We start from the raw sequence: 23435 nt of genomic DNA, 5'->3' as shown, positions 1-23435 counted from the left end.
TCATTTAGTAGACTAGTACATGCACAATATATACTGTGCATGTACTACTCTACTATTGTGCATGTATCCTTCTCTTTGTGTGTGGGAAAATGTATATTTCATGTGGTAAAATTTTTTTTTTCATACTTTTGGGTGTCTTGCACGGATTAATTTTATTTCCATTATTTCTTATGGGGAAAATTCATTCACATAACGATTATTTCGCATAACAATTACCCCTCTTGCACTGATTAAAATCGTTAACCGGGGGTCCACTGTACACTAGCAGGCCAGGAAGATTATTAAAACAGCTGACCTGTGTGGCAAGTTTCTGGCGACTTCTGGCACCTGCCTCTATAGGCTTATCACTTCATTTACAAATTCACCTGTTTTCAAATGACACTTTAGCATACGAGTGTGAAATGAAAACATAAATGTATTCACCCTGGTGGGATTGCTGATCATTTATTTGTTTCAAGAACAGGTAAGCTGACAGAATAATTCTTGTAGGATTTCTGATCATCTCTGTTTCATGAACACACAAAGGTGACAATCTTACAAAATTCTGCATGCATTCAGTATACACATGCCCTTTATTATGTGCTTCTTAATGGTGCAGTGTTTTACAACAGCACAATTTTAAGTGTGTATTAATATTTTAGATTGATTTAGTTGTAAATAACAATGGTCCAAGTTGGACCGAAACGTCGTCGTAAGCTTCTCTCTTTTATTTGCGGGTTATTTGTGTATTGATTTAGTTGTCTTGAATTAATAGGGATATCTTGAGTAGCTTCAAACTGATTGAATGATTTCAGACACAGGCTTCACTTGTTGGTATAGTTAAGTTTGGGAGACGAGATTAATTTTAATTATAACCATAAATTGATTGGCAGATAGGGGACCTTTTGCTGGTTCAGGCAGTGAATTCCAGATCTTACGGCCCTTTATGTACATTGTATTTTTGAATATGGTGACATGGACACGAGGGATGTTAGTGTTTTGTGCAGTGCCTGTGTTCTGTTGTAGCTGTCAAGGAGAAGTTTGAGAGTAGAGTTTATATTGGTGTTTAATGATTTGTATATATAGTAGGCACAGTAATACGAGTGCATATTTTGTATATTGAGTTCAAACTCTTTAAGAGTGGAAGGGTGTGTTGTCTGGCGCATGAATTGGTGATCATCCACACAGCAGCTTTTTGTGAGGTAAGGTTAGATTAGAGAGTGGTATAGTGTAAGTGGTGCCGTTTGAAGTACATAGTACCGTATCTTGGAAAGGATGCCTACTGTTTTGGAGACTTTCTTGGCTATATGTTGGACGTAGGTTAGAAATTTCAGGTTGCAGTCAAGGTGTAGCTCTAAAAATTTGCCCTAGTGTGTCTTGTAATAAGGGAATCATTAATCAATATGCTAGCATTTCACACTCAGTATAAAAGTTCAGATAACAGAAGCTCTGAATGATTCACAATCATTTTGCCCTTTTTGAAAGTGAAAAAAGACTGTTTCACTTTACAGCAGTAGCCCAGACCCTAACTTGCTGTATGAGTGGGGCCCTCCTGTTTGTGATTATCAGCATAGAATGTTGAAAAATTATTTAACTTAGGATAATCAGGGTAATCCAGTAGTCAAAGCCAGTATAGTACTGTAGTTATTTATGTTGGGGCCATTTTTATGTATGCTTTCCACGTGAGGAATGTTGGTTAGATTATTTAAGGAAAATGCTTACAGTCTAACTTGGTTAGAAAGATTTCTGTTACTAGAGATTAATTTTATCGTGGCACATGTGTTTAACAGTGCACAGTACTATTTATAACCATTCTGTTATAGAGCCCATACCTGCTTCATATTCCCAGTGAGGCTTCACCAGCGATTGCTAGAGTTGTACAAATTGTACATGAATAGTATACAATACCGACAAGGTGAAGAATTAGACACATACACAACATCTGGGTATCTTTATTTGTAAACGTGTCACTAATCAGCGACTAGCAATACAGTGCAAGGACATAATGTGAAGAACGTAGAATTATATACAAAAGATGAGATAATCAGTCCTTCGGCTTTCTACAGTTCTATGGTACTCTTCAACTCCTCAACTGCTTTGAGACCTGTGCCCAACCAGTTTTGAACAGTCTACCTACCTAGTCTGCCTAGTGATGCTTCAGGGATCATCATCCCTGCAGCCTGGTCTCTGACAAGGCCTCGCAGCGAGATGAAGCATTGTTACAATTTATTACTTTGTCCACTTTATTATGTACTTATACCCTGAATATCATGTCAGACATAACTTGTTTTACATTGAGTTTTCTCTCTCTGTACCCAGAGATTGTCTTCATAACTATTAAGATTCATCAAAAATCCACACTTTGGAGAGGGACCTCATGACAATGTTTTGGTCCCACTGTAACTTGAAATTAATTACAGCACAGTATTTTGTAATAAAATTAACTTACATCCTGTACCTTTGTGGCCAAACTCGTAACAGCGGTGCATGTTACATTCTGTATTCAAAATATTTTTTTAATTTCAGGGGTGGGCGTGGCAAAGGTGCAGAGAGACAAGTACCAGCAGACGGTGTATACACTAATCACCGCTTCATGCAATCTGTCGGAGCCCTGGTTGGCCTTCCAGTTAGAGTGAGTCGTCTGCCTCGTTCTGTAACTCACAGATAACTCTGTACTTCCCTTGTTTTTAAACCTTATTTCTAGTCCTTGGTTTCTAAGGTTGGTTCCAGAGCTTGGCTTGAAAGCCTGGTTCCAGAGCTTGGCTCGAAAGCCTGGTTCCAGAGCTTGGCTCGAAAGCCTGGCTCTAGAGCTTGGCTTGAAAGCCTGGCTCCAGAGCTTGGCTCGAAAGCCTGGCTCCAGAGCTTGGCTCGAAAGCCTGGCTCCAGAGCTTGGCTCGAAAGCCTGGCTCCAGAGCTTGGCTCGAAAGCCTGGCTCCAGAGCTTGGCTCGAAAGCCTGGCTCCAGAGCTTGGCTCGAAAGCCTGGCTCCAGAGCTTGGCTCGAAAGCCTGGCTCCAGAGCTTGGCTCGAAAGCCTGGCTCCAGAGCTTGGCTCGAAAGCCTGGCTCCAGAGCTTGGCTCGAAAGCCTGGCTCCAGAGCTTGGCTCGAAAGCCTGGCTCCAGAGCTTGGCTCGAAAGCCTGGCTCCAGAGCTTGGCTCGAAAGCCTTGCCTCCAAATTGTGGACTGGGGTAGTTATTAATGTATCTGTTGTGTTTGTTCATTCTATTTTATGAACTGTACACACGGTGTTTCTTTATTTTTATTATACACTATAGTATTATGCATTTATTTTAGTACAGGCAGGCCCCGCTTTAGAGCACTTCGCTGTATGGCGTTTTGCTAGTGCATTGGCTTTGTTATACCCATTCTTCATTTATTCAGACTTCCTCCAGTACATACATTCACCACTCACTATGCTAAGGACAAAAATATTTTAAGTTATCAAGCTTTTATATGTACAGTGGACCGCCGCTTTACGATCACCTCCCAGTTCGACCAATTATGTAAGTGTATTTATGTAAGTGCGTTTGTACGTGTATGTTTGGGGGTCTGAAATGGACTAATCTACTTCACAATATTCCTTATGGGAACAAATTCGTTCAGTACTGGCACCTGAACATACTTCTGGAATGAAATAATATCGTAAACCGGGGGTCCACTGTATTTGAAAGTGAAAAAAGGCTATATTTCATTTTACAGAGGTAGCCTGAAACCTAACCTGCTGTATAAACAGAGCCCTCCTGTATATGGCAAATGTTTCTTCTTCTGGGAATCACCCTACTTTGGTGGGAGATGGCCCATAGGTTTAAAAGAAATAGATTTTGGAAATTACTGTACTAATAGTGTACCAGTTTATCTTGATTATATAAGTGATAGCCAATATTGGCAGTGCATGTTTATTTTAGGCTTCACTTGGCTGAATATACCCTACATAGTAGGGCCTTGTTCAGAAAGTCTTTATTGAAAGCCTGAATTATTTTAAATACAGCCTCTCCTCACTTAGAGACATACTTACCGATGCCTCGTACTTACGACGGGCTGTCTGACCAGTATTTATACCTAAATAATGTATATTAGTGCTGGCATGCGTGAGCGTGTTTGATAGGAGTGAATGGAGACAAATGGTTTTTAATACTTGACGTGCTGTTGGAGTGTGAGCAAAGTAACATTTATGAAGGGATTCAGGGAAACCGGCAGGCAGGACTTGAGTCCTGGAGATGGGAAGTACAGTGCCTGCACTCTGAAGGAGGGGTGTTAATGTTGCAGTTTAAAAACTGTAGTGTAAAGCACCCTTCTGGCAAGACAGTGATGGAGTGAATGATGGTGAAAGTTTTTCTTTTTCGGGCCACCCTGCCTTGGTGGGAATCGGCCAATGTGATAATAAAAATAAAAATAATAAAATAGTGCTGATTTCCTCAATTCTGTTTATTACAATATACAGTACACTGCTGTATAAACATTTAAAAATATACCAGAAATGTTATAAATGGTGTAAAGGTGACATTAAAACAATATCAAAGATGGTTGACACAAATCCACTACCATTGTAGTATGCTCCTCATTTAGCTACGAATTCATTTACCGTCGGAGTCTAGGACCACGTTGGTAAATGAATTTGTCACTAAGCAAGGAACATATTCTACTGGTAGTGGGTTTGTCACCCATCTTTGACATTGTTTTAATGTCACCTTTGCACCATTTCTGGTATATTTTTAAAATGTTTCTACAATAGTGTACTGTATATTGTAATAAACAGAATAGAGGAAATCAGCTCTTAATATACGTTATTTAGGTATGAATGCTGGTCAGAGAGCCCATCGTAAGTCCAAGTCGTCGGTAAACGAGTACGTCGCTAAGTGAGGAGACGCTGTAATTACTTTTAGTAACTAAATACCAGTGTTGAAAAGTAAATAAATAAATAAAAGTCAAGGACTTGCCACCTTCATGGTGGGTAATTATCTCAAGTTTCATATCCAAAAGTATACATAATTGATTTTGCACAACTGTAAAGTCGAAACATCGTAAGTCAAGGAGGACATGTTCTGTTGAATACTTGTACTTTTACCCAACCATTTGCTTTGAAGGACAATTAATAAATGGTGCTCTTTGTTTTATAGATTCAAACAAAGACGAATGATGTAATTGAAGGCGTCTTCACGACCTTTAGTTCCAACTTTGATTTGGTGTTAGATATGGCTCACCCAGTGCCACGGGGGGAGACTGCAATTATCAACCCAGAGACTATTAAGCGGAAGATAATCTTCACGGCAGCTGATATCGTTACTATTAAGGTCGCCAATGTTGATCTAGAATACGCAACAAGAGGTTAGTTTATTTTAGTCTTCCTTTCTGTGGAAATTTTCTTTTCTTTTTTTTTTTTTATTTCTGGAAATTATTTTTGAACTTATTAATTGCTGGTGAGATCTTTTGGTGAAGCTCATTTTCCTGAACTGTTTGTTAAGAGATATTTTTTTATAATGTTTTATAGCTTTTTCTGTTTATGACTGTGACTTGACTGACTGTGACTTGACTGACTGTGACTTGACTGACTGTGACTTGACTGACTGTGACTTGACTGACTGTGACTTGACTGACTGTGACGTGACTGACTGTGACGTGACTGACTGTGACGTGACTGACTGTGACGTGACTGACTGTGACTTGACTGACTGTGACTTGACTGACTGTGACTTGACTGACTGTGACTTGACTGACTGTGACTTGACTGACTGTGACTTGACTGACTGTGACTTGACTGACTGTGACGTGACTGACTGTGACGTGACTGACTGTGACGTGACTGACTGTGACGTGACTGACTGTGACGTGACTGACTGTGACGTGACGTGACTGTGACGTGACGTGACTGTGACGTGACGTGACTGACTGTGACGTGACTGTGACGTGACTGACTGTGACTTGACTGACTGTGACTTGACTGACTGTGACTTGACTGTGGAAGGAGTGAACATACAACAACTGTGTGTGTGTGTGTGTTAATAATAGCTTGTGTTTAATGTTATGTTTATCGTTACAGAAGGGTTCGCCGTAGATCAAGTTATCAGTCGTTATAATGGGCAAGTAGTAGAGAAAGCATTAGAACCCTGGCAAGGAGATCCTGCATCAGAAGATAGTTTAGTACTAGGAGAAGAAAGTTCAGTAAGTGGCATGTATTCATTTTTCTCAATTGTGGTCTTGTCATTTTTCATGTGTATGCACTTTTTATTCAACATTGCTGTGCACTTCTCATTCACCGTTGCTGTGCACCTCTTATTCAATGTTGCTGTGCACTTCTCATTCACCGTTGCTGTGCACCTCTTATTCAACGTTGCTGTGCACTTCTCATTCACCGTTGCTGGGCACCTCTTATTCATCGTTGCTGTGCACTTCTTATTCAACATTGCTGTGCACTTATTCAACGTTGCTGTGCACCTCTTATTCAACGTTGCTGTGCACCTCTTATTCAACGTTGCTGTGCACCTCTTATTCAACGTTGCTGTGCACCTCTTATTCAACGTTGCTGTGCACCTCTTATTCAACGTTGCTGTGCACCTCTTATTCAGCGTTGCTGTGCACCTCTTATTCAACGTTGCTGTGCACCTCTTATTCAGCATTGGTGTGTACCTCTTTTTCAGTGTTGCTGTGCACATCTTATTCAGTGTTGCTGTGCACCTCTTATTCAGTGTTGCTGTGCACCTCTTATTCAGTGTTGCTGTGCACCTCTTATTCAGTGTTGCTGTGCACATCTTATTCAGTGTTGCTGTGCACATCTTATTCAGTGTTGCTGTGCACATCTTATTCAGTGTTGCTGTGCACATCTTATTCAGTGTTGCTGTGCACCTCTTATTCAGCGCTGCTGTGCACCTCTTATTCAGCGCTGCTGTGCACCTCGTATTCAGCGCTGCTGTGCACCTCGTATTCAGCGCTGCTGTGCACCTCGTATTCAGCGCTGCTGTGCACCTCGTATTCAGCACTGCTGTGCACCTCGTATTCAGCGCTGCTGTGCACCTCGTATTCAGCGCTGCTGTGCACCTCGTATTCAGCGCTGCTGTGCACCTCGTATTCAGCGCTGCTGTGCACCTCGTATTCAGCGCTGCTGTGCACCTCGTATTCAGCACTGCTGTGCACCTCGTATTCAGCGTTGAAGTGCACATCTTATTCAGTGTTGCTGTGCACCTCTTATTCAGCGCTGCTGTGCACCTCTTATTCAGCGCTGCTGTGCACCTCTTATTCAGCGCTGCTGTGCACCTCGTATTCAGCGCTCCTGTGCACCTCGTATTCAGCACTGCTGTGCACCTCTTATTCAGCATTGAAGTGCACCTCTTATTCAGTGTTGCTGTGCACCTCTTATTCAGTGTTGCTGTGCACCTCTTATTCAGCATTGCTGTGCAGATTATCTTGTGAACATAACCCAAGATCATCTCTTCCAGTGTATTTTCCTCCTTGAGCATTAAAATTTTTCAAGTGTTCAGACATTGGTAAAAACGATGCTGCAATTTTTCAGAAATCTTCCTAATAATGTTGGTAGAATTACTGACAATATGTAAAGTAAAAGGATACAAGTGCAACTAATGTGACATTTTATTGTGGCAACGTTTCACTCTCCAGGAGCTTTGTCAAGCTCCTGGAGAGCGAAACGTTGCCACAATAAAATGTCACATTAGTTGCACTTGTGTCCTTTTACTTTACAGAAATCTTCCTGCTGGTATAGCAGCCACTCTTTGCTTATACCTTTGATGAGTTTCGAGAGGCTTACTACTCTCTGAGCCCGGCCATGGGCTAGGCTCATCAGATGCTGGTCTGGTCAACCAGGTTGTTGCTGCTGGTGGCCCACTGGCTTATTTAGCCATCACAGCCTAGTTGATCTGGCACCTGGTGAAGATACTTGTACAGTTTTCTCTTGAAGACTTCTGCACTTGCTCCAGCAGTGTTTTTTATATCTTCTGGTACGATTACCATTAGAAACAAGATTGTGTGTGAAAAAATGAGTGTCAGACAAATTTGAAATGGCCTTGTCATTACTATAATATGGAAGACACAAGGACTAAAGTGCCGAGACCAGGCATAAATCCTGTGAATTGAGAATAAACAATTGAACTTGCAAGGATTTATAAAAAAATGATTAGGACACATCAAAATGAGAAATTCAAAAATAATGAATGCCTATGAACATAAGTAACCAGATAAGTCAATAAACAATGAATAAAGAGAATCATAAAAATAGATAATAGCATTTTAATTACATAAAACAAAGATGGAGTTATATAAAAGTAATTTAATTATTGTGTAGAAATTGAGACTGATTCAGTGACTACAACATGTATGAACAAGTTACTGAAGGATACTAGAGAGAAAACTGGCAATGTATTGTTATGATGAAAAGGTGCCAGAGTATATTGTCTGGCATTGGAAGAAAAACAACTTGGTGTGATCACTAAAGGTAGACAGTGGTATGATCATAAAGGTAGAGAGCAATAAGATCACTAAAGGTAGACAGCAGTATGATCAAGAACAAGCAAAGCTGGGATTAAAATATCTCTTGCTACTAACATTTACAAAATGTTAAGAAAGGAGAAAGTGTCAAAATAGGCAGAGGCTTTGAGGGTATCAAGTCCATAATTCGTAGACAAAATTTTATCAAAAGAAGATGAAAAAAAATCTCAATACAGTGGACCCCCGCTTAACGATCACCTCCCAATGCGACCAATTATGTAAGTGCGTTTGTACGTGTATGTTTGGGGGTCTGAAATGGACTAATCTACTTCACAATATTCCTTATGGGAACAAATTCGGTCAGTACTGGCACCTGAACATACTTCTGGAATGAAAAAATATCGTTAACTGGGGGTCCACTGTATTTATAAGGTTAAAGAACTAGAAAAAATAATTGAAATAGTTTTCTTTCTTGACTATATAGCAATACATAGTCCCAAAAGCACTGATTATAAGGGAAGCCTGTACTCTGCAAATATTGCAGGAATTTGAACAGAAATAGAAAGATGAAAAAATTTACATAGTACACAGAGTAACTACAGTGGGCATAACGATTACCTCCGAATGCGACCAATTATGTAAGTGTATTTATGTAAGTACGTTTGTACTTGTATGTTTGGGGGTCTGAAATGGACTAATCTACTTCACAATATTCCTTATGGGAACAAATTCGGTCAGTACTGGCACCTGAACATACTTCTGGAGTGAAAAAATATCGTTAACCGGGGGTCCACTGTACATTCTTTTGTTAAATATTACTACAGTTAACCCTTTGAGGGTCGGAACCCCTAATTTGAAACTTTCTCTCAGGAGTGAAGAATTAAAAAAAAAAAAATCTTGCGATATGATAGAGAATCTTTTTCTGTAGGTAATGAAACCAGAAATACGAAATTTGAGGAGCTGAGGTCTTGATGTAGAACTACGGGACCAACCCTAAAAGGGTTAAAGAACCTTTAACCCTTTGACTGTCACGGCCGTATATATACGTCTTACGAGGTACCGTGTTTGACGTATATATACTAATAAATTCTAGCGGCTTCAAATCAAGCAGGAGAAAGCTGGTAGGCCTACATGTGAGAGAATGGGTCTGTGTGGTCAGTGTGCACCATATAAAAAAAATCCTGGAGCACGCAGTGCATAATGAGAAAAAAAAACTGACCGTTTTTTTTAATTAAAATGCCGACTTTGTGGTCTATTTTCGTATAGTATTTATGGTTGTATTCTCGTTTTGTTGGTCTCATTTGATAGAATAGAAGACATATTATAGAAATAGAGATGATTTTGATTGATTTTACTATAAAAAGAACCTAGAAATGGAGCTCAAAGTAGGGGAAATGTTTGATTTTTGCCAATGTTCAAAAGGAAGCAAATGATGCCATTTTCCAGTAAATGTCCAACTAGCCATTCTAATATGCAGTCATGAATGGGTTGATGTTATTTATACAATTATTACAGTATTGCAGTAGTCTGCATAATAGTAAGTCTTCAATTTTTTGTTTGAATAAAAATTCAAAATAGAAAGCAAGAGTAATATCAGAGGGGCCTGGAAACACGACTGATGAGCAAAGAAAATGTTATTTTAGAGCCAGGAATGTCTGCATTGTTCATTCTGGACCTTATTTTGAAATTGTCGTATTTTTTAGTTTTCGTGAAATTGGCCAAATTGCAAATTTCTGACCACATTATTAGGTAGTTGAAATCGGTAAATGGGCAGTTTCTTGTACTCAATCGATAGAAAAAATGGAGTTCTAAAGAAATAGCTATGAGTTTGGGCGACTGGAACAATGGAATTAGCCAAAAGTAGGCCTCAAAGCGGGCGAAATCGCCGATTTGTAAACGGCGCCGTTAACACGAGAAATGAGAACGTAGAAGATATTAATAGGATAATTGAGGAACACCGCCATTTGACCCTGAAATTCACAGGGTTTCTGATTTACAGAATTCAGTTGTCTGGCATTTTTATTGATGGACAGTCCTAGAATAAATTTAATTAGTACGTATTCACTTTTTTCTAATTCCCTTTTTCTTTTGGTTTGACTTAGGATTCCTAAACTGAACACTAACCACAGTATTTCATTCTAAATGAATTTGTTGGATTTCCCATTCCCAAATCTGTTTTCCTACTGTTATGAATATCAGTACAGGAATAGTCACAGTACCTTGGCTGGAACAATTCACAAATAACCCACACTTATGACACTGAAACCTCTATGACAGTGTTATAGTCCAAATTGATAATTTTTTGCCAATTTCAGCACACCATAAAACTATAAGTGTTATTTTAGTTTTAAGCATTTTATAAAAATTCCCTTTTTAATTCCTTAGCCCTTTGAGGGTCGACAGGGCCTCTCCGAGACTTGTTCTCAGGGTCGGCCAAATTTAAAAAAAAAAATGTTTTTTTCTTATGAAAAGATAGAGAATCTTTTCCCGATCATAATGACACCAAAAGTATGAAATTTGATGGAAAACTTACGGAATTATGCTCTCGCGAAGTTAGCGGTCTCAATGATGTTTACGCATCGGTGATTTTGCCCACTTTGAGCCCTATTTTCCGCCAATTCCAGTGTACTAGTCGACAAAAATCATAACTATTTCTCTAGAACTCCATTTTTTTCTATTGAGTACAAGAAACCACCCATTTACTGATTTCAACTATCCAATACAGTGGTCAGAATTTAGCAATTTTGCCACTTTTACACAAATTTCAAAAGATGCCAATTTCCAAATAGGGTCCGGAATAAACAAGAAAGACATTCCTGGCACTAAAATAACATTTCCTCTGTTAGTTAGTTACATCCCCAGGCCCCTCTTATATTTCTTTGGCTTTCCACTTTCAATTTTTATTCTTACAAAAAATAGAAGATTTACTGTTATACAGACTGCTGCATTAGTGTAGAAATGGTATAAATAATACCAGCGCACTTGTGAAAGAATATTAGACTCGCCAGTTGACGTGTATTGGACGCTTGGCATGATTTGTTTACTTTTGAACTTTGGTAAAAATCGAACATTTCTGCTACTTTCAGCACAATTTCAAGGTACTTTTCATTGTAAAACCAGTCACAATCATCTCAATTTCTGTAATATGTCTTCCATTCTATAAAATGAGACCAAGAAAACTAGAATACAACAATAAATACCATGCGAAAATACAGTGCAAAGTCGCTGTTTTATTCCAAAAACACGGTCAAATTTTTTTTTTCTCATTATGCACTGTGTACTGCAGGATTTTTTTTATACTGCATATGTATGCCTACCAGCTTTCTCCCACTAGATTTGAGGGCGTTAGAATTTAGGCATACTAGTACGTCAAAAACCCTGGGTCGTAAGCCGTACTCGTACGGCCGAAACCCTCAAAGGGTTAATATTGTTTTTTCCTCCAAAATCTTGCCACATGCACAGAAGATTTATTCTATGGGTATATGACAGTAATAGAGCATTACCGAAGATGCGCTGCGGCTAACCCTCCTAGTTAAAAAATTGTACATGCCTCGACATGAATTCTACCAAAAAAAAAAAAATTAACCCTCACCACATGCCAGTTCATTGAAGATTTAGAGGCGAGACCCAAGAGCTGAAATGGTGAGTACTTATCTACGCATTCTAGAAACTGTACTCTTCCATACACATACAACCCACACACAGGAGAAACAATCTTGTGACCGCATTTTGGTCCGACTTGGGCCATTGACAGAGTGAGACTTATCAATGGTCCAAGTCAGATCAAAAGTCATCATAAGCTCCTCTCTTGTATGTGCAGTTTATTTGTGTGTTGTTCCACACTGTATTGCGCCATTTTGTTCTTTCTGTATCTTTATTTACTAGTTTGTACTTCTTTTCACGCAGAATGGCTGGGACGTAGATGATATGTTTCGTAAGAATGAAGAAAAATACGGAGTAACCACTTCATACACTCCAGAGATGGAGGGCTACACAACCCCTCTTAACAAACGTAATACGGCAGAATATAGAGAACGGGAGGAAAAAGCTTCGAGAATCGCAGCAGAAATTTTGAAATCTCCTTCGTCTAATGCGCAATCTGAGTTAGAAAATGGAGACGAAGAAGACAAGTAAGTGGCAAATTTTAATACTTGTAGAAAGGTAGACTAATGTTAGTTTTTTTTTTTTTTATATATATAACAAGTCGGCCGTCTCCCACCTAGGCAGGGTGACACAAAAAGAAAGAAAATCCCTGAAACGATAATACTTTCGTCATCATTCAACACATTCACCTCACTCATACATAATCACTGTTTTTGTAGAGGCACCCAGATACAATAGATTAGAAGCATATATAAAGATACAATATAAAAATTTACCTGAAATAATATAAAATCCATATAGAATATAATATCAGGGCCCCAGTTATATATATACCATCCTATTACACATCCCTCCAAACTGCCAATATCCCAAACCCCTCCTTTAAAGTGCAGGCATTGTACTTCCCATTTCCAGAACTCGAGTCCAGCTATATAAAAATAACCGGTTTCCCTGAATCCCTTCACTAAATATTACCCTGCTCACACTCCAACAGCTCATCAGGTCCCAAAAACCATTGGTCTCCATTCACTCCTATCTAACACGTTCATGCACGCTTGCTGGAAGTCCAAGCCCCTCGCCCACAAAACTTTCTTTACCCCCTCCCTCCAACCTTTTCGAGGACGACCCCTACCCTGCCTGCCTTCCCCTACAGATTTATGCGCTCTCCATGTCATTCTACTTTGATCCATTCTCTCTAAATGACCAAACCACCTCAACAACCTGTCTTCAGCCTTCTGACTAATACTTTTATTAACTCCACACCATCTCCTAATTTCCACACTTCAAATTCTCTGCATAATATTTACACCACACATTGCCCTTAGATAGGACGTCTCCACTGCCTCCAACCGCCTCCTCGCTGCAGCATTTACAACCCAAGCTTCACGCCCATATAAGAGAGTTGGTACCACTATACTTTCATACATTTCCTTCTTTGCCTCCATTGATAACTTTTGATTGTCTCCACATATACCTCAACGCACCACTCGGATTTTTTCCCTCATCGATTCTATGGTTAACCTCATCCTTCATAAACCCATCTGCTGACATATCGACTCCCAAATATCTGATAACATTCACTTCTTCCATACTCCTCCTCTCCAGTTTGATATCCAATTTTTCTTTATCTAAATCATTTGATACCCTCATCACCTTACTCTTATCTATGTTCACTTTCAACTTTCTACCTTTACACACCCTCCCAAATTTGTTCACGAATCTTTGCCACTTTTCTTTAGAATCTCCCACAAGCACAATATCATCAGCAAAAAGTAACTGTGTCAACTCCCATTTTGTATTTGATTCCCCATAATTTAATCCCACCCCTCTCCCCAACACTCTAGCATTTACTTTTACAACCCCATCTATAAATATATTAAACAACCATTATGGCATTACACATCACTGTCTAAGACCTACTTTTACCGGGAAGTAGTCTCCCTCTCTTCTATACATAATAACCTGAGCCTCACTATCATAAAAACTCTTTACAGCATTTAGTAACTTGCTACCTTTTCCATATACTACTTGCAAAATCTGCCACATTGCTCCCCTATCCACTGTATCATATACATTTTCTGAATTCATAAATACAATGAAAACTTCCCTACCTTTATTTTCATCACTTGAGGACTGATAAACCCACAAGTGATGTAACTTGTCCAATAAATGTCTTCATGTTGTACATGAATGGGTGTCTTTAGTTGTAGATGTTTCATTATCCAGCGGCTTTATCAATACAGTACTAGGACATACTGTGAAGACTGTAAACTATACACAGAAGACGAGGTGCATCTCTCTATTCCCACAATCTGTCGGTTTTAACATTCCTATTCGTGTACAACTTTTCACTGGTCATTGATCTTTTTTTCAAGTGACTTGATATAGCTCAGTCCTGAGTAACATTATAAATAAAGGCATGCTTTGCATTTTTTTTTTTTTTTTTTTTTTAACATGGCCATTTCCCACTGAGGTAGGGTGACCCAAAAAGAAAGAAAGAAAAATAACTTTCGTCATCATTCAACACTTTCACCATCACTCATACATAACTACTGTCTGCAGAGGCGCTCAGATACAACAGCTTAGACGTCCCTCCAAGCTGTCAGTATCCCAAACTCCTCCTTTGTATTTTTATCAACATATTAAATTGTAATTTGGTTGAAAGAGTAAACTCTTTCTATCCAGGAAATACATCAGTTTTTACATAGGTGTGATGTCTTGCAATAGACTTGCATCCAAGCATCACTCGGCAGTGTTAGGTTAGGTAAGGTTTGTCAGGAAACGGGACAGGTGTTTCTTGACATGAATGTTAGTCATGTTATGACCTGGAGCTGGAGCTTTTGGTCATCTGACCGAGAATTTCTGATACCTTACCAGTCCACCCCTTCAAAAATTGTGGTTGTGATTAAAACCAGTTGATGCGCTTACCAGGGTGTTCTACATAATTTGAGTCCTGTCACCTCCATTTTCAGTAACCACATGTGTTGTCCATTTTTGTAGGGGTTTCTAAATGTTCTCTGAAAACACCATCGCACTGCCTTATATGGTGAACTTATTTTACGTATTTGATTGTATTGCCAAAGGTTGGGTATTTCACATCTATTAATGTTACAGATACTCAGCAGTGCTGAGACCTGGGGAGCAAGCAGCAGGAGGAATGGCAGGAGGCAAATATATACCACCCATGCTGAGAAATAAAACCAAGAATGGCGGCAAGTTACAGCGCTCAACACCGCCACCCATGGGGCCAAGATACAATAGTCATGGAGGATCTAACCCAGCAGCCTCCACCTCTCCCTCATACCCAGCTCCTCCACAAGCTAGTTCAGCGAGCCACAGTCCTGTTGGAGGCCTTGCTGGAGCCTCTCCGACGTATCCTCCCCAACAACAACCGTCACTTCCGTCACCCCACACCCCCTCCCCGGCTTCCCATCCTCCCCTACATCGCAACAACTCCCAGGGTGCCCACCACACTCATAATCCAGATACCAAAGTTAATGGTGATGCCAAAGGGTCCTATGGTAAGTTAGTGGTAGGGAATCTGTTGATGGACTTAAATTACCTAGTTTGTATGGTATACATAAGCATATAAAATTTTAATTGAAAGTAGAGATTCAGATATAAAAAGGGTTGGTGAAATGTATGCACTAGGTCAGAATAAGGATAGAAAATTCTGAAAATATTGGTTCCCACAAAAACACAAGGTGGTAACCTTCTGTCCAGGTAGGTGGTCTTATACGTTCGGGTGGCCATTTTCATGTATAGTAGCTGCGCTGTATGACCCTGGTGGTTTAGCACTTAGTTTTGATTATAATAATAATGATATAAGGACCAGACAGGAGGAGTGAGAGTTAGTGTGTTTAGAGGGGTGCATAAAGTACTGTTCCACATTTATATTAATTTACTGTAACAGCTTTTGAACTTCTTTCTACCTTGTATGTGAGAGATAAAATTTACTTTTAAAAGCGACTGGAGGCAGTGGAGATGTCCTGTCTAAGGGCAATGTGTGGTGTAAATATTATGCAGAGAATTCGGAGTGTGGAAGTTAGGAGGTGTTGAGTTACTAAAAGTATTAGTCAGATGGCTGAAAAGTGGTTATTGAGGTCATTTGGTCATTTAGAGAGAATGGATCCAAGTAGATTGACTTGGAGAGTGTATAAATCCATAGGGGAAGGAAGGAGGGGTAGGGGTTGTTGTTGAAAAGGTTAGAGGGAGGGGTAAAGGAGGTTTTGTGGGTGAGGGGCTTGGACTTCCAGCAAGTGTGTGTGTGTGTGTGTGTGTGTGTGTGTGTGTGTGTGTTTTAGTGTGTGTGTGTTTTAGTGTGTGTGTTTTAGTGTATGTGTGTTAGTATGTGTGTGTGTGTATGTGTGTGTGTTTGTGTTTTAGTGTGTGTGTTTGTGTGTTTTAGTGTGTGTGTGTTTTAGTGTGTGTGTGTGTTAGTGTGTGTGTGTGTATATATATTTTTTTTTTTTTCTTTTCAACAAGTCGGCCGTCTCCCACCGAGGCAGGGTGACCCAAAAAAGAAAGAAAATCCCCAAAAAGAAAATACTTTCATCATCATTCAACACTTTCACCACACACATTATCACTGCTTTTGCAGAGGTGCTCAGAATACAACAGCTTAGAAGCATATACGTATAAAGATACACAACACATCCCTCCAAACTGCCAATATCCCAAACTCCTCCTTTAAAGTGCAGGCATTGTACTTCCCATTTCCAGGACTCAAGTCCGACTATATGAAAATAACCGGTTTCCCTGAATCCCTTCACTAAATATTACCCTGCTCACACTCCAACAGATCGTCAGGTCCCAAGTATCATTCGTCTCCATTCACTCCTATCTAACACGCTCATGCACGCTTGCTGGAAGTCCAAGCCCCTCGCCCACAAAACCTCCTTTACCCCCTCTTTCCAACCCTTTCGAGGACGACCCCTACCCCTCTTTCCTTCCCCTATAGATTTATATGCTTTCCATGTCATTCTACTTTGATCCATTCTCTCTAAATGACCAAACCACCTCAACAACCCCTCTTCTGCCCTCTGACTAATGCTTCTATTAACTCCACACCTTCTCCTAATTTCCACACTCCGAATTTTCTGCATAATATTTACACCACACATTGCCCTTAGACAGGACATCTCCACTGCCTCCAACCGTCTCCTCGCTGCTGCATTTACCACCCAAGCTTCACATCCATATAAGAGTGTTGGTACTACTATACTTTCATACATTCCCTTCTTTGCCTCCATAGATAACGTTTTTTGACTCCACATATACCTCAACGCACCACTCACCTTTTTTCCCTCATCAATTCTATGATTAACCTCATCCTTCATAAATCCATCTGCCGACACGTCAACTTCCAAGTATCTGAAAACATTCACTTCTTCCATACTCCTCCTCCCCAATTTGATATCCAATTTTTCTTTATCTAAATCATTTGATACCCTCATCACCTTACTCTTTTCTATGTTCACTTTCAACTTTCTACCTTTACACACATTCTCAAACTCATCCACTAACCTTTGTAATTTTTCTTTAGAATCTCCCATAAGCACAGTATCATATGTGTGTGTGTGTGTATATGTGTGTGTATGTGTGTGTGTGTGTGTGTGTGTGTGTGTATATGTGTGTGTGTGTATATGACTGTGTGTATGTGTGTGTGTGTGTATATATGTGTGTGTGTGTGTGTGTATATATATGTGTGTGTGTGTATATATGTGTGTGTGTGTATATATGTGTGTGTGTGTATATATGTGAGTGTGTATGTGTGTGTGTATATATATGTGTGTGTCTGGATATGTGTGTACTCACCTATTTGTACTCACCTATTTGTGGTTGCAGGGGTCGAGTCACAGCTCCTGGCCCCGCCTCTTCGCTGATTGCTACTAGGTCCTCTCTCTCCCTGCCCCATGAGCTCTATCATACCTCGCCTTAAAACTATGTATGGTTCCTGCCTCCACCACATCACTTTCTAGGCTATTCCATGGCCTGACTACTCTATGACTGAAGAAATACTTCCTAACATCCCTTTGATTCATCTGAGTCTTCAACTTCCAATTGTGACCTCTTGTGTCTGTGTCCCATCTCTGGAACATCCCGTCTTTGTCCACCTCGTCTATTCCGCGCAGTATTTTATATGTCGTTATCATGTCTCCCCTGACCCTCCTGGCCTCCAGTGTCGTCAGGCCGATTTCCCTCAACCTTTCTTCATAGGACAATCCCCGTAGCTCTGGGACTAGTCTTGTTGCAAACCTTTGCACTTTCTCTAATTTCTTGACGTGCTTGACTAGGTGTGGATTCCAAACTGGTGCTGCATACTCCAGTATGGGCCTGACGTAGATGGTGTACAGAGTCTTAAACGAATCCTTACTGAGGTATCGGAATGCTATCCGTAGGTTTGCCAGGCGCCCGTATGCTGCAGCAGTTATCTGATTGATGTGCGCCTCAGGAGATATGCTCGGTGTTATACTCACCCCCAGATCTTTTTCCTTTAGTGAGGTTTGCAGTCTTTGGCCATCTAAACTATATTGTGTCTGCGGTCTTCTTTGCCCTTCCCCAATCTTCATGACTTTGCATTTGGCAGGGTTAAATTCAAGGAGCCAGTTGCTGGACCAGGCTTGTAGCCTGTCCAGATCTCTTTGTAGTCCTGCCTGATCCTCGTCCGATTCGATTCTTCTCATTAACTTCACATCGTCTGCAAACAAGGACACTTCTGAGTCTATCCCTTCCGTTATGTCGTTCACGTATACCAAGAACAGCACAGGTCCTAGGACTGACCCCTGTGGAACCCCGCTTGTCACAGGCGCCCACTCTGACACCTCGTCGCGTACCATGACTCGTTGTTTCCTCCCTGTCAGATATTCTCTGATCCATTGCAGTGCCTTTCCTGTTATGTGTGCCTGGTCCTCTAGCTTTTGCAGTAACCTCTTGTGAGGAACTGTGTCGAAAGCCTTCTTGCAGTCCAAAAATACGCAGTCGATCCACCCCTCTCTCTCTTGTCTTACTTCTGTCACCTTGTCATAAAACTCTAGTAGGTTTGTGACACAGGATTTTCCTTCCCTGAAACCGTGCTGGTTGTCAATTATACACTTGTTTCTTTCCAGGTGTATATGTGTGTATATGTGTATGTGTGTGTGTATATGTGTGTGTGTGTGTGTATGTGTATGTGTGTGTTTGTGTGTGTGTGTGTACTCACCTATTTGTGGTTGCAGGGGTCAAGTCATAGCTCCTGGCCCTGCCTCTTCACTGATTTCTACTAGGTCCTCTCTCTCCCTGCTCCATGAGCTTTATCATACCTCGCCTTAAAACTATGTATGGTTCCTGCCTCCACTACTTCACTTTCTAGGCTATTCCACAGCTTGACTACTCTATGACTGAAGAAATACTTCCTAACATCCCTTTGATTCATCTGAGTCTTCAACTTCCAATTGTGACCTCTTGTGTCTTGTGTCCCATCTCTGGAACATCCCGTCTTTGTCCACCTCGTCTATTGTGTGTGTTTGTGTGTGTTTGTGTGTTTTAGTGTATGTATTTTAGTGTGTGTTTGTGTGTTTTAATGTGTGTGTTTGTGTGTTTTAGTGTGTGTGTGTTAGTGTTAGTGTGTGTGTGTGTGTTAGTGTGTGTGTTAGTCTTGGGAGTGAATGGAGATGAATGGTTTTTGGGACCTGCCGAGCTGTTGGAGTGTGAGCAGGGTATTGTTTAGTGAAGGGATTTAGGGAAACCGGTTAGCCACTGAGGCAGGGTGACCCCCCAAAAAATTAACAAAAGTTTTTCTTTCTACCTGGCATATTAGCCACCTCTTACGATATGCATGGCTTATGGAGGAAAGATTCTTCTCCACTTCTCCATGGAAGAAAGCATAATATATTGGTGTTAGCAGGGTAACATTTTGTGAAGGGATTCAGGGAAACTGGTTATCCAGACTTGAGTCCTGGAGGTGGGAAGTACAGTGTCTACACTTTGAAGGACGGGTTTGGGATATTTGCTTTTTAGAGTAACAGCTAGACTGTTGTATCTGTATGCCTCTGCAAAGACTGTGATAGTGTGAATGATGGTGAAAGATTTTTTTTTGGGGGGGGGGGGTCACTCTTTTGGTGGGAGACAGCCAGCATCTTTAACCCTTTCAGGGTCCAAGGCCAAAATCTGAAGTGGTGCCCCAGTGTCCAAGAATTTAGAAAAAAAAAATTGTCATTTTTTCTTATGAAACGGTAGAGAATCTTTTTGTGAAGGTAATAAAACAAAAAGTACGAAATTTGATGGAAAATTAATGAAATTATGCTCTCGTGAATTTTGATGTGTCAGCGATATTTACGAATCGGCGATTTTGCCGACTTTGACTCCCATTTTAGGCCAATTACATTATTCCAGTCGACCAAATTCTTAGCTATTTCACTAGTATTACTTCTATTCTATCGATTGAGCACAAGAAATCGCCAAGTCAACCATTTCAACTACAAAATAAAGTGACCGGAAATTGGTAATTTGGCCAATTTAACACAAAGTTCAAAATATTCCAATTTCAAAATAGGGTCCAGAATAAACAATGTAGGTATTCCTGGCACTAAACTAACATTTCCTCTGTTCATTAGTTATGTTTTGAGGCTTTACAAATAAATTCCATTTTGAATTTTTATTCACATAATGAATTTTTATTCACACCAAAAAATAGAAGATTTACTGTTATGCAATATTGTAATAATTGTATAAATATCATCATCACATTTGTGAATGTATATTAGACCCACCAGCTGGCGTGTATAAGATGTGTGAGGTCGTTTGTTTACTCTTGAACATCGGCAAAAATTTAACATTTCCGCCACTTTGAGCTCAGTTTCAAGCCATTTCCAGTGCTAACACCAATCAAAATTATCTCTATTTCTGTGATATGTCTTCCATTCTATCAAATGAGACCAAGAAATCACAAATACAACTATAAAAAACATACGAAAAAACACTGCAAATTCGCTGTTTTAATCGAAAATCACGGTCTCAGTTTTTTTTCTCTCATTATACACAGTGTGCTGCAGGATTTGTTTTATGTGGTGCACACATACCACATAGATGTATTCTCTCATATCTAGGCCCAAATTTACCACTCGCAGTTTATCAGAGTGAGCTGAGCTCATGACGTAGATCTACGGTTTGGACCCTGAACGTAAAGCCGTAGATCTACGGGACGGACCCTGAAAGGGTTAAAAAAAATAAAATTAGGATTAGGAACCAACCTAGTGGCCTGAAGTATATTCTAGACTAGGATAAGTTGACTAGACTATTGGTGTATGCAACAGAATTTTATTGTAGACCAGGGACTGTTAACCAGTAAATAGTTTATCATCACTAACTTAGTTAATGAAAGTTTGTAGCCCAGTCCCTGGACCCAATGTGTGTCCCTAAAATCTTTTTGACTACTGCTTACAGGATGGGTATAGGGGCATAATAGGGATATTAAACTTAAGCTAACTAGTGATCTACGTACAGAAGTATGTTCATGACTAGTGTTGGTCATCGTATAGTCCATGTACAAATGTATGCCCTAGATCAGGGTTGATCAGTTTGCAGGCCAGAAGTATGCCTTACCTATTACTATTTTTAAGTTTGTCCTTTTGTACCTCATTATGAGGAAAGGTTTTCCTGGTGATCATGCATTTAAGCAGGCTATTGGTGCCTGCAGGACAACATAAATGTGACACTAGCTGATCGGGCACCATCACTTTAATGTGTAACATTCCCACCCATCCTTCAGAGCCCAGACACTGTACTTATCACCTCGCCTATTGGTGCACTGAAATCCGTGTTTGGAGGTCTCGGGATGCCTCGCCCACGTATAATTGGTTGCAGCTTTTGAAAACGAAAAATTCAGTGGCTATCTCTTAGTTTTCCAACTTGTATCTTTCAGATCGTAGAAGTCATGAGGGTTCCATGAATGAGTCGAGCAGAGAAGGTCGTCACAATAGTAATAACAATAAGCTAGACATGCACAACCGACAACACCACGGGCCTCCTCACGGTGATGGCCCACATCCTACTCAAACACAACAAAAGCCTATGCAGCAAAAGCCTCCACCACAGCAGCAGCATCAGCAGGGCCAGCACATGGGTCACATGCCGCCAATAGGTCAAGGGGATCACCGCAAGGCTGAGCCACGGGAGCAACGGGAACCTCGTAAACAGCACCGTATGAAGGAAGAACACTTTGCTGATTTGAGAAAATTTGGCGAGGACTTTAAGTTGTCTGATCAGGCAGAGAAGAAACCACAGGTACATCATCAACAGGCTCCACAACAACAGCAGCAGCAGCAACCACCACAGCAACAGCAGCAGCAACAGCCATCCCAGCAACAAGCACAGCAGCAGCAACCACCACCACAGCAACCACCACAGCCACAGCAGTCACCACAACAACAGTCACAGACCCCACAGCAACAACCACATCCTCAGTCACAACCCCAGCAGCAGCAACAGCAGCAGACACACCAGCAACAGGCGCAACATCAGCAACAACCACCTCACCAGCCGCCACACCAGCAACAGCCACCACATCAGCAACAGCCTCCACACCAACAGCAGCCATCGCATCAGCAACAGCCATCACATCAGCAGCAGCAGTCACATCAGCAGCAGCCCCCGCATCAGCAGCAGCCGCCACATCAGCAGCAGCCGCCACATCAGCAACAGCCACCACATCAGCAGCAGCCACCGCATCAGCAGCAGCCGCCGCATCAGCAGCAGCCTCCACATCAGCAACAGCCCCCTCACCAGCAACACCAGCAGCAGCAACACCAGCAGCAGCAACACCAGCAACAACAACAACACCAGCAACAGCAACACCAGCAGCAGCTGCCACACCAACAGCAGCAACAGCACCAGCAGCAGCAACAGCACCAGCAGCAGCCACCACACCAGCAACAGCTGCCTCACCAACACCAACCACCCCAACACCAGCAGGCACACCAGCAACAGCAGCAACCACCCCCACCCCCACCACAGCAACAGCAGCCACCACCACCACAGCAACAGCAGCCATCACCAATACCTCAACAGCATCTTCCTCCTCAGCACATGCCTCCACAGCAGAGGCAGACACCACCAGTGTCAACAACAGTGCCTCCAGGACCTCCTCAGTCGGCACCACAAACCTCACACCACCCACAAAACCCACCCACCATGACGATGAGCCCAGCCACGGAAATTAGCAAACCTCTCGAAGAAATTGATAAAATAACCTCTGCAATTTCTCACTCTAAACTTAACCCTAATGCTAAGGAATTTGTATTTAATCCTAATGCAAAGCCTTTTAGTCCTGTGAGTATTATTTCAAGTACTTTTTTTTTTACTTGATCTATATAATGACACAGACAAGTTCTTATTAAACTGGTTTAATATGATGTTATTTCTTTTGATTATTTTTCACTGCTTT

At 40.9% G+C, this 23435-nt stretch overlaps 1 protein-coding gene across 4 annotated transcripts in view; it reads left to right on the top strand.

The window, feature by feature from the left end:
• LOC128698574 (ataxin-2 homolog) overlaps positions 1-23435 on the top strand; it is a 38960-nt gene that overhangs the window by 7886 nt on the left and 7639 nt on the right. For all 4 annotated transcript variants that reach the window (XM_053790871.2, XM_053790870.2, XM_053790872.2 and 1 more), the window contains exons 2-7: positions 2506-2611; positions 5095-5302; positions 6015-6136; positions 12317-12540; positions 15128-15534; positions 21915-23320. In XM_053790871.2, the coding sequence (XP_053646846.2) occupies positions 2506-2611; positions 5095-5302; positions 6015-6136; positions 12317-12540; positions 15128-15534; positions 21915-23320 (2473 nt within the window). The remainder of the gene's footprint in view (positions 1-2505; positions 2612-5094; positions 5303-6014; positions 6137-12316; positions 12541-15127; positions 15535-21914; positions 23321-23435) is intronic.

This window comes from Cherax quadricarinatus, chromosome 88 (genome assembly GCF_038502225.1).
Source record: "Cherax quadricarinatus isolate ZL_2023a chromosome 88, ASM3850222v1, whole genome shotgun sequence".
In the NCBI taxonomy this organism is placed as follows: Eukaryota; Metazoa; Arthropoda; class Malacostraca; order Decapoda; family Parastacidae; genus Cherax; species Cherax quadricarinatus.
This window is presented reverse-complemented; position numbering and strand designations above follow the sequence as displayed.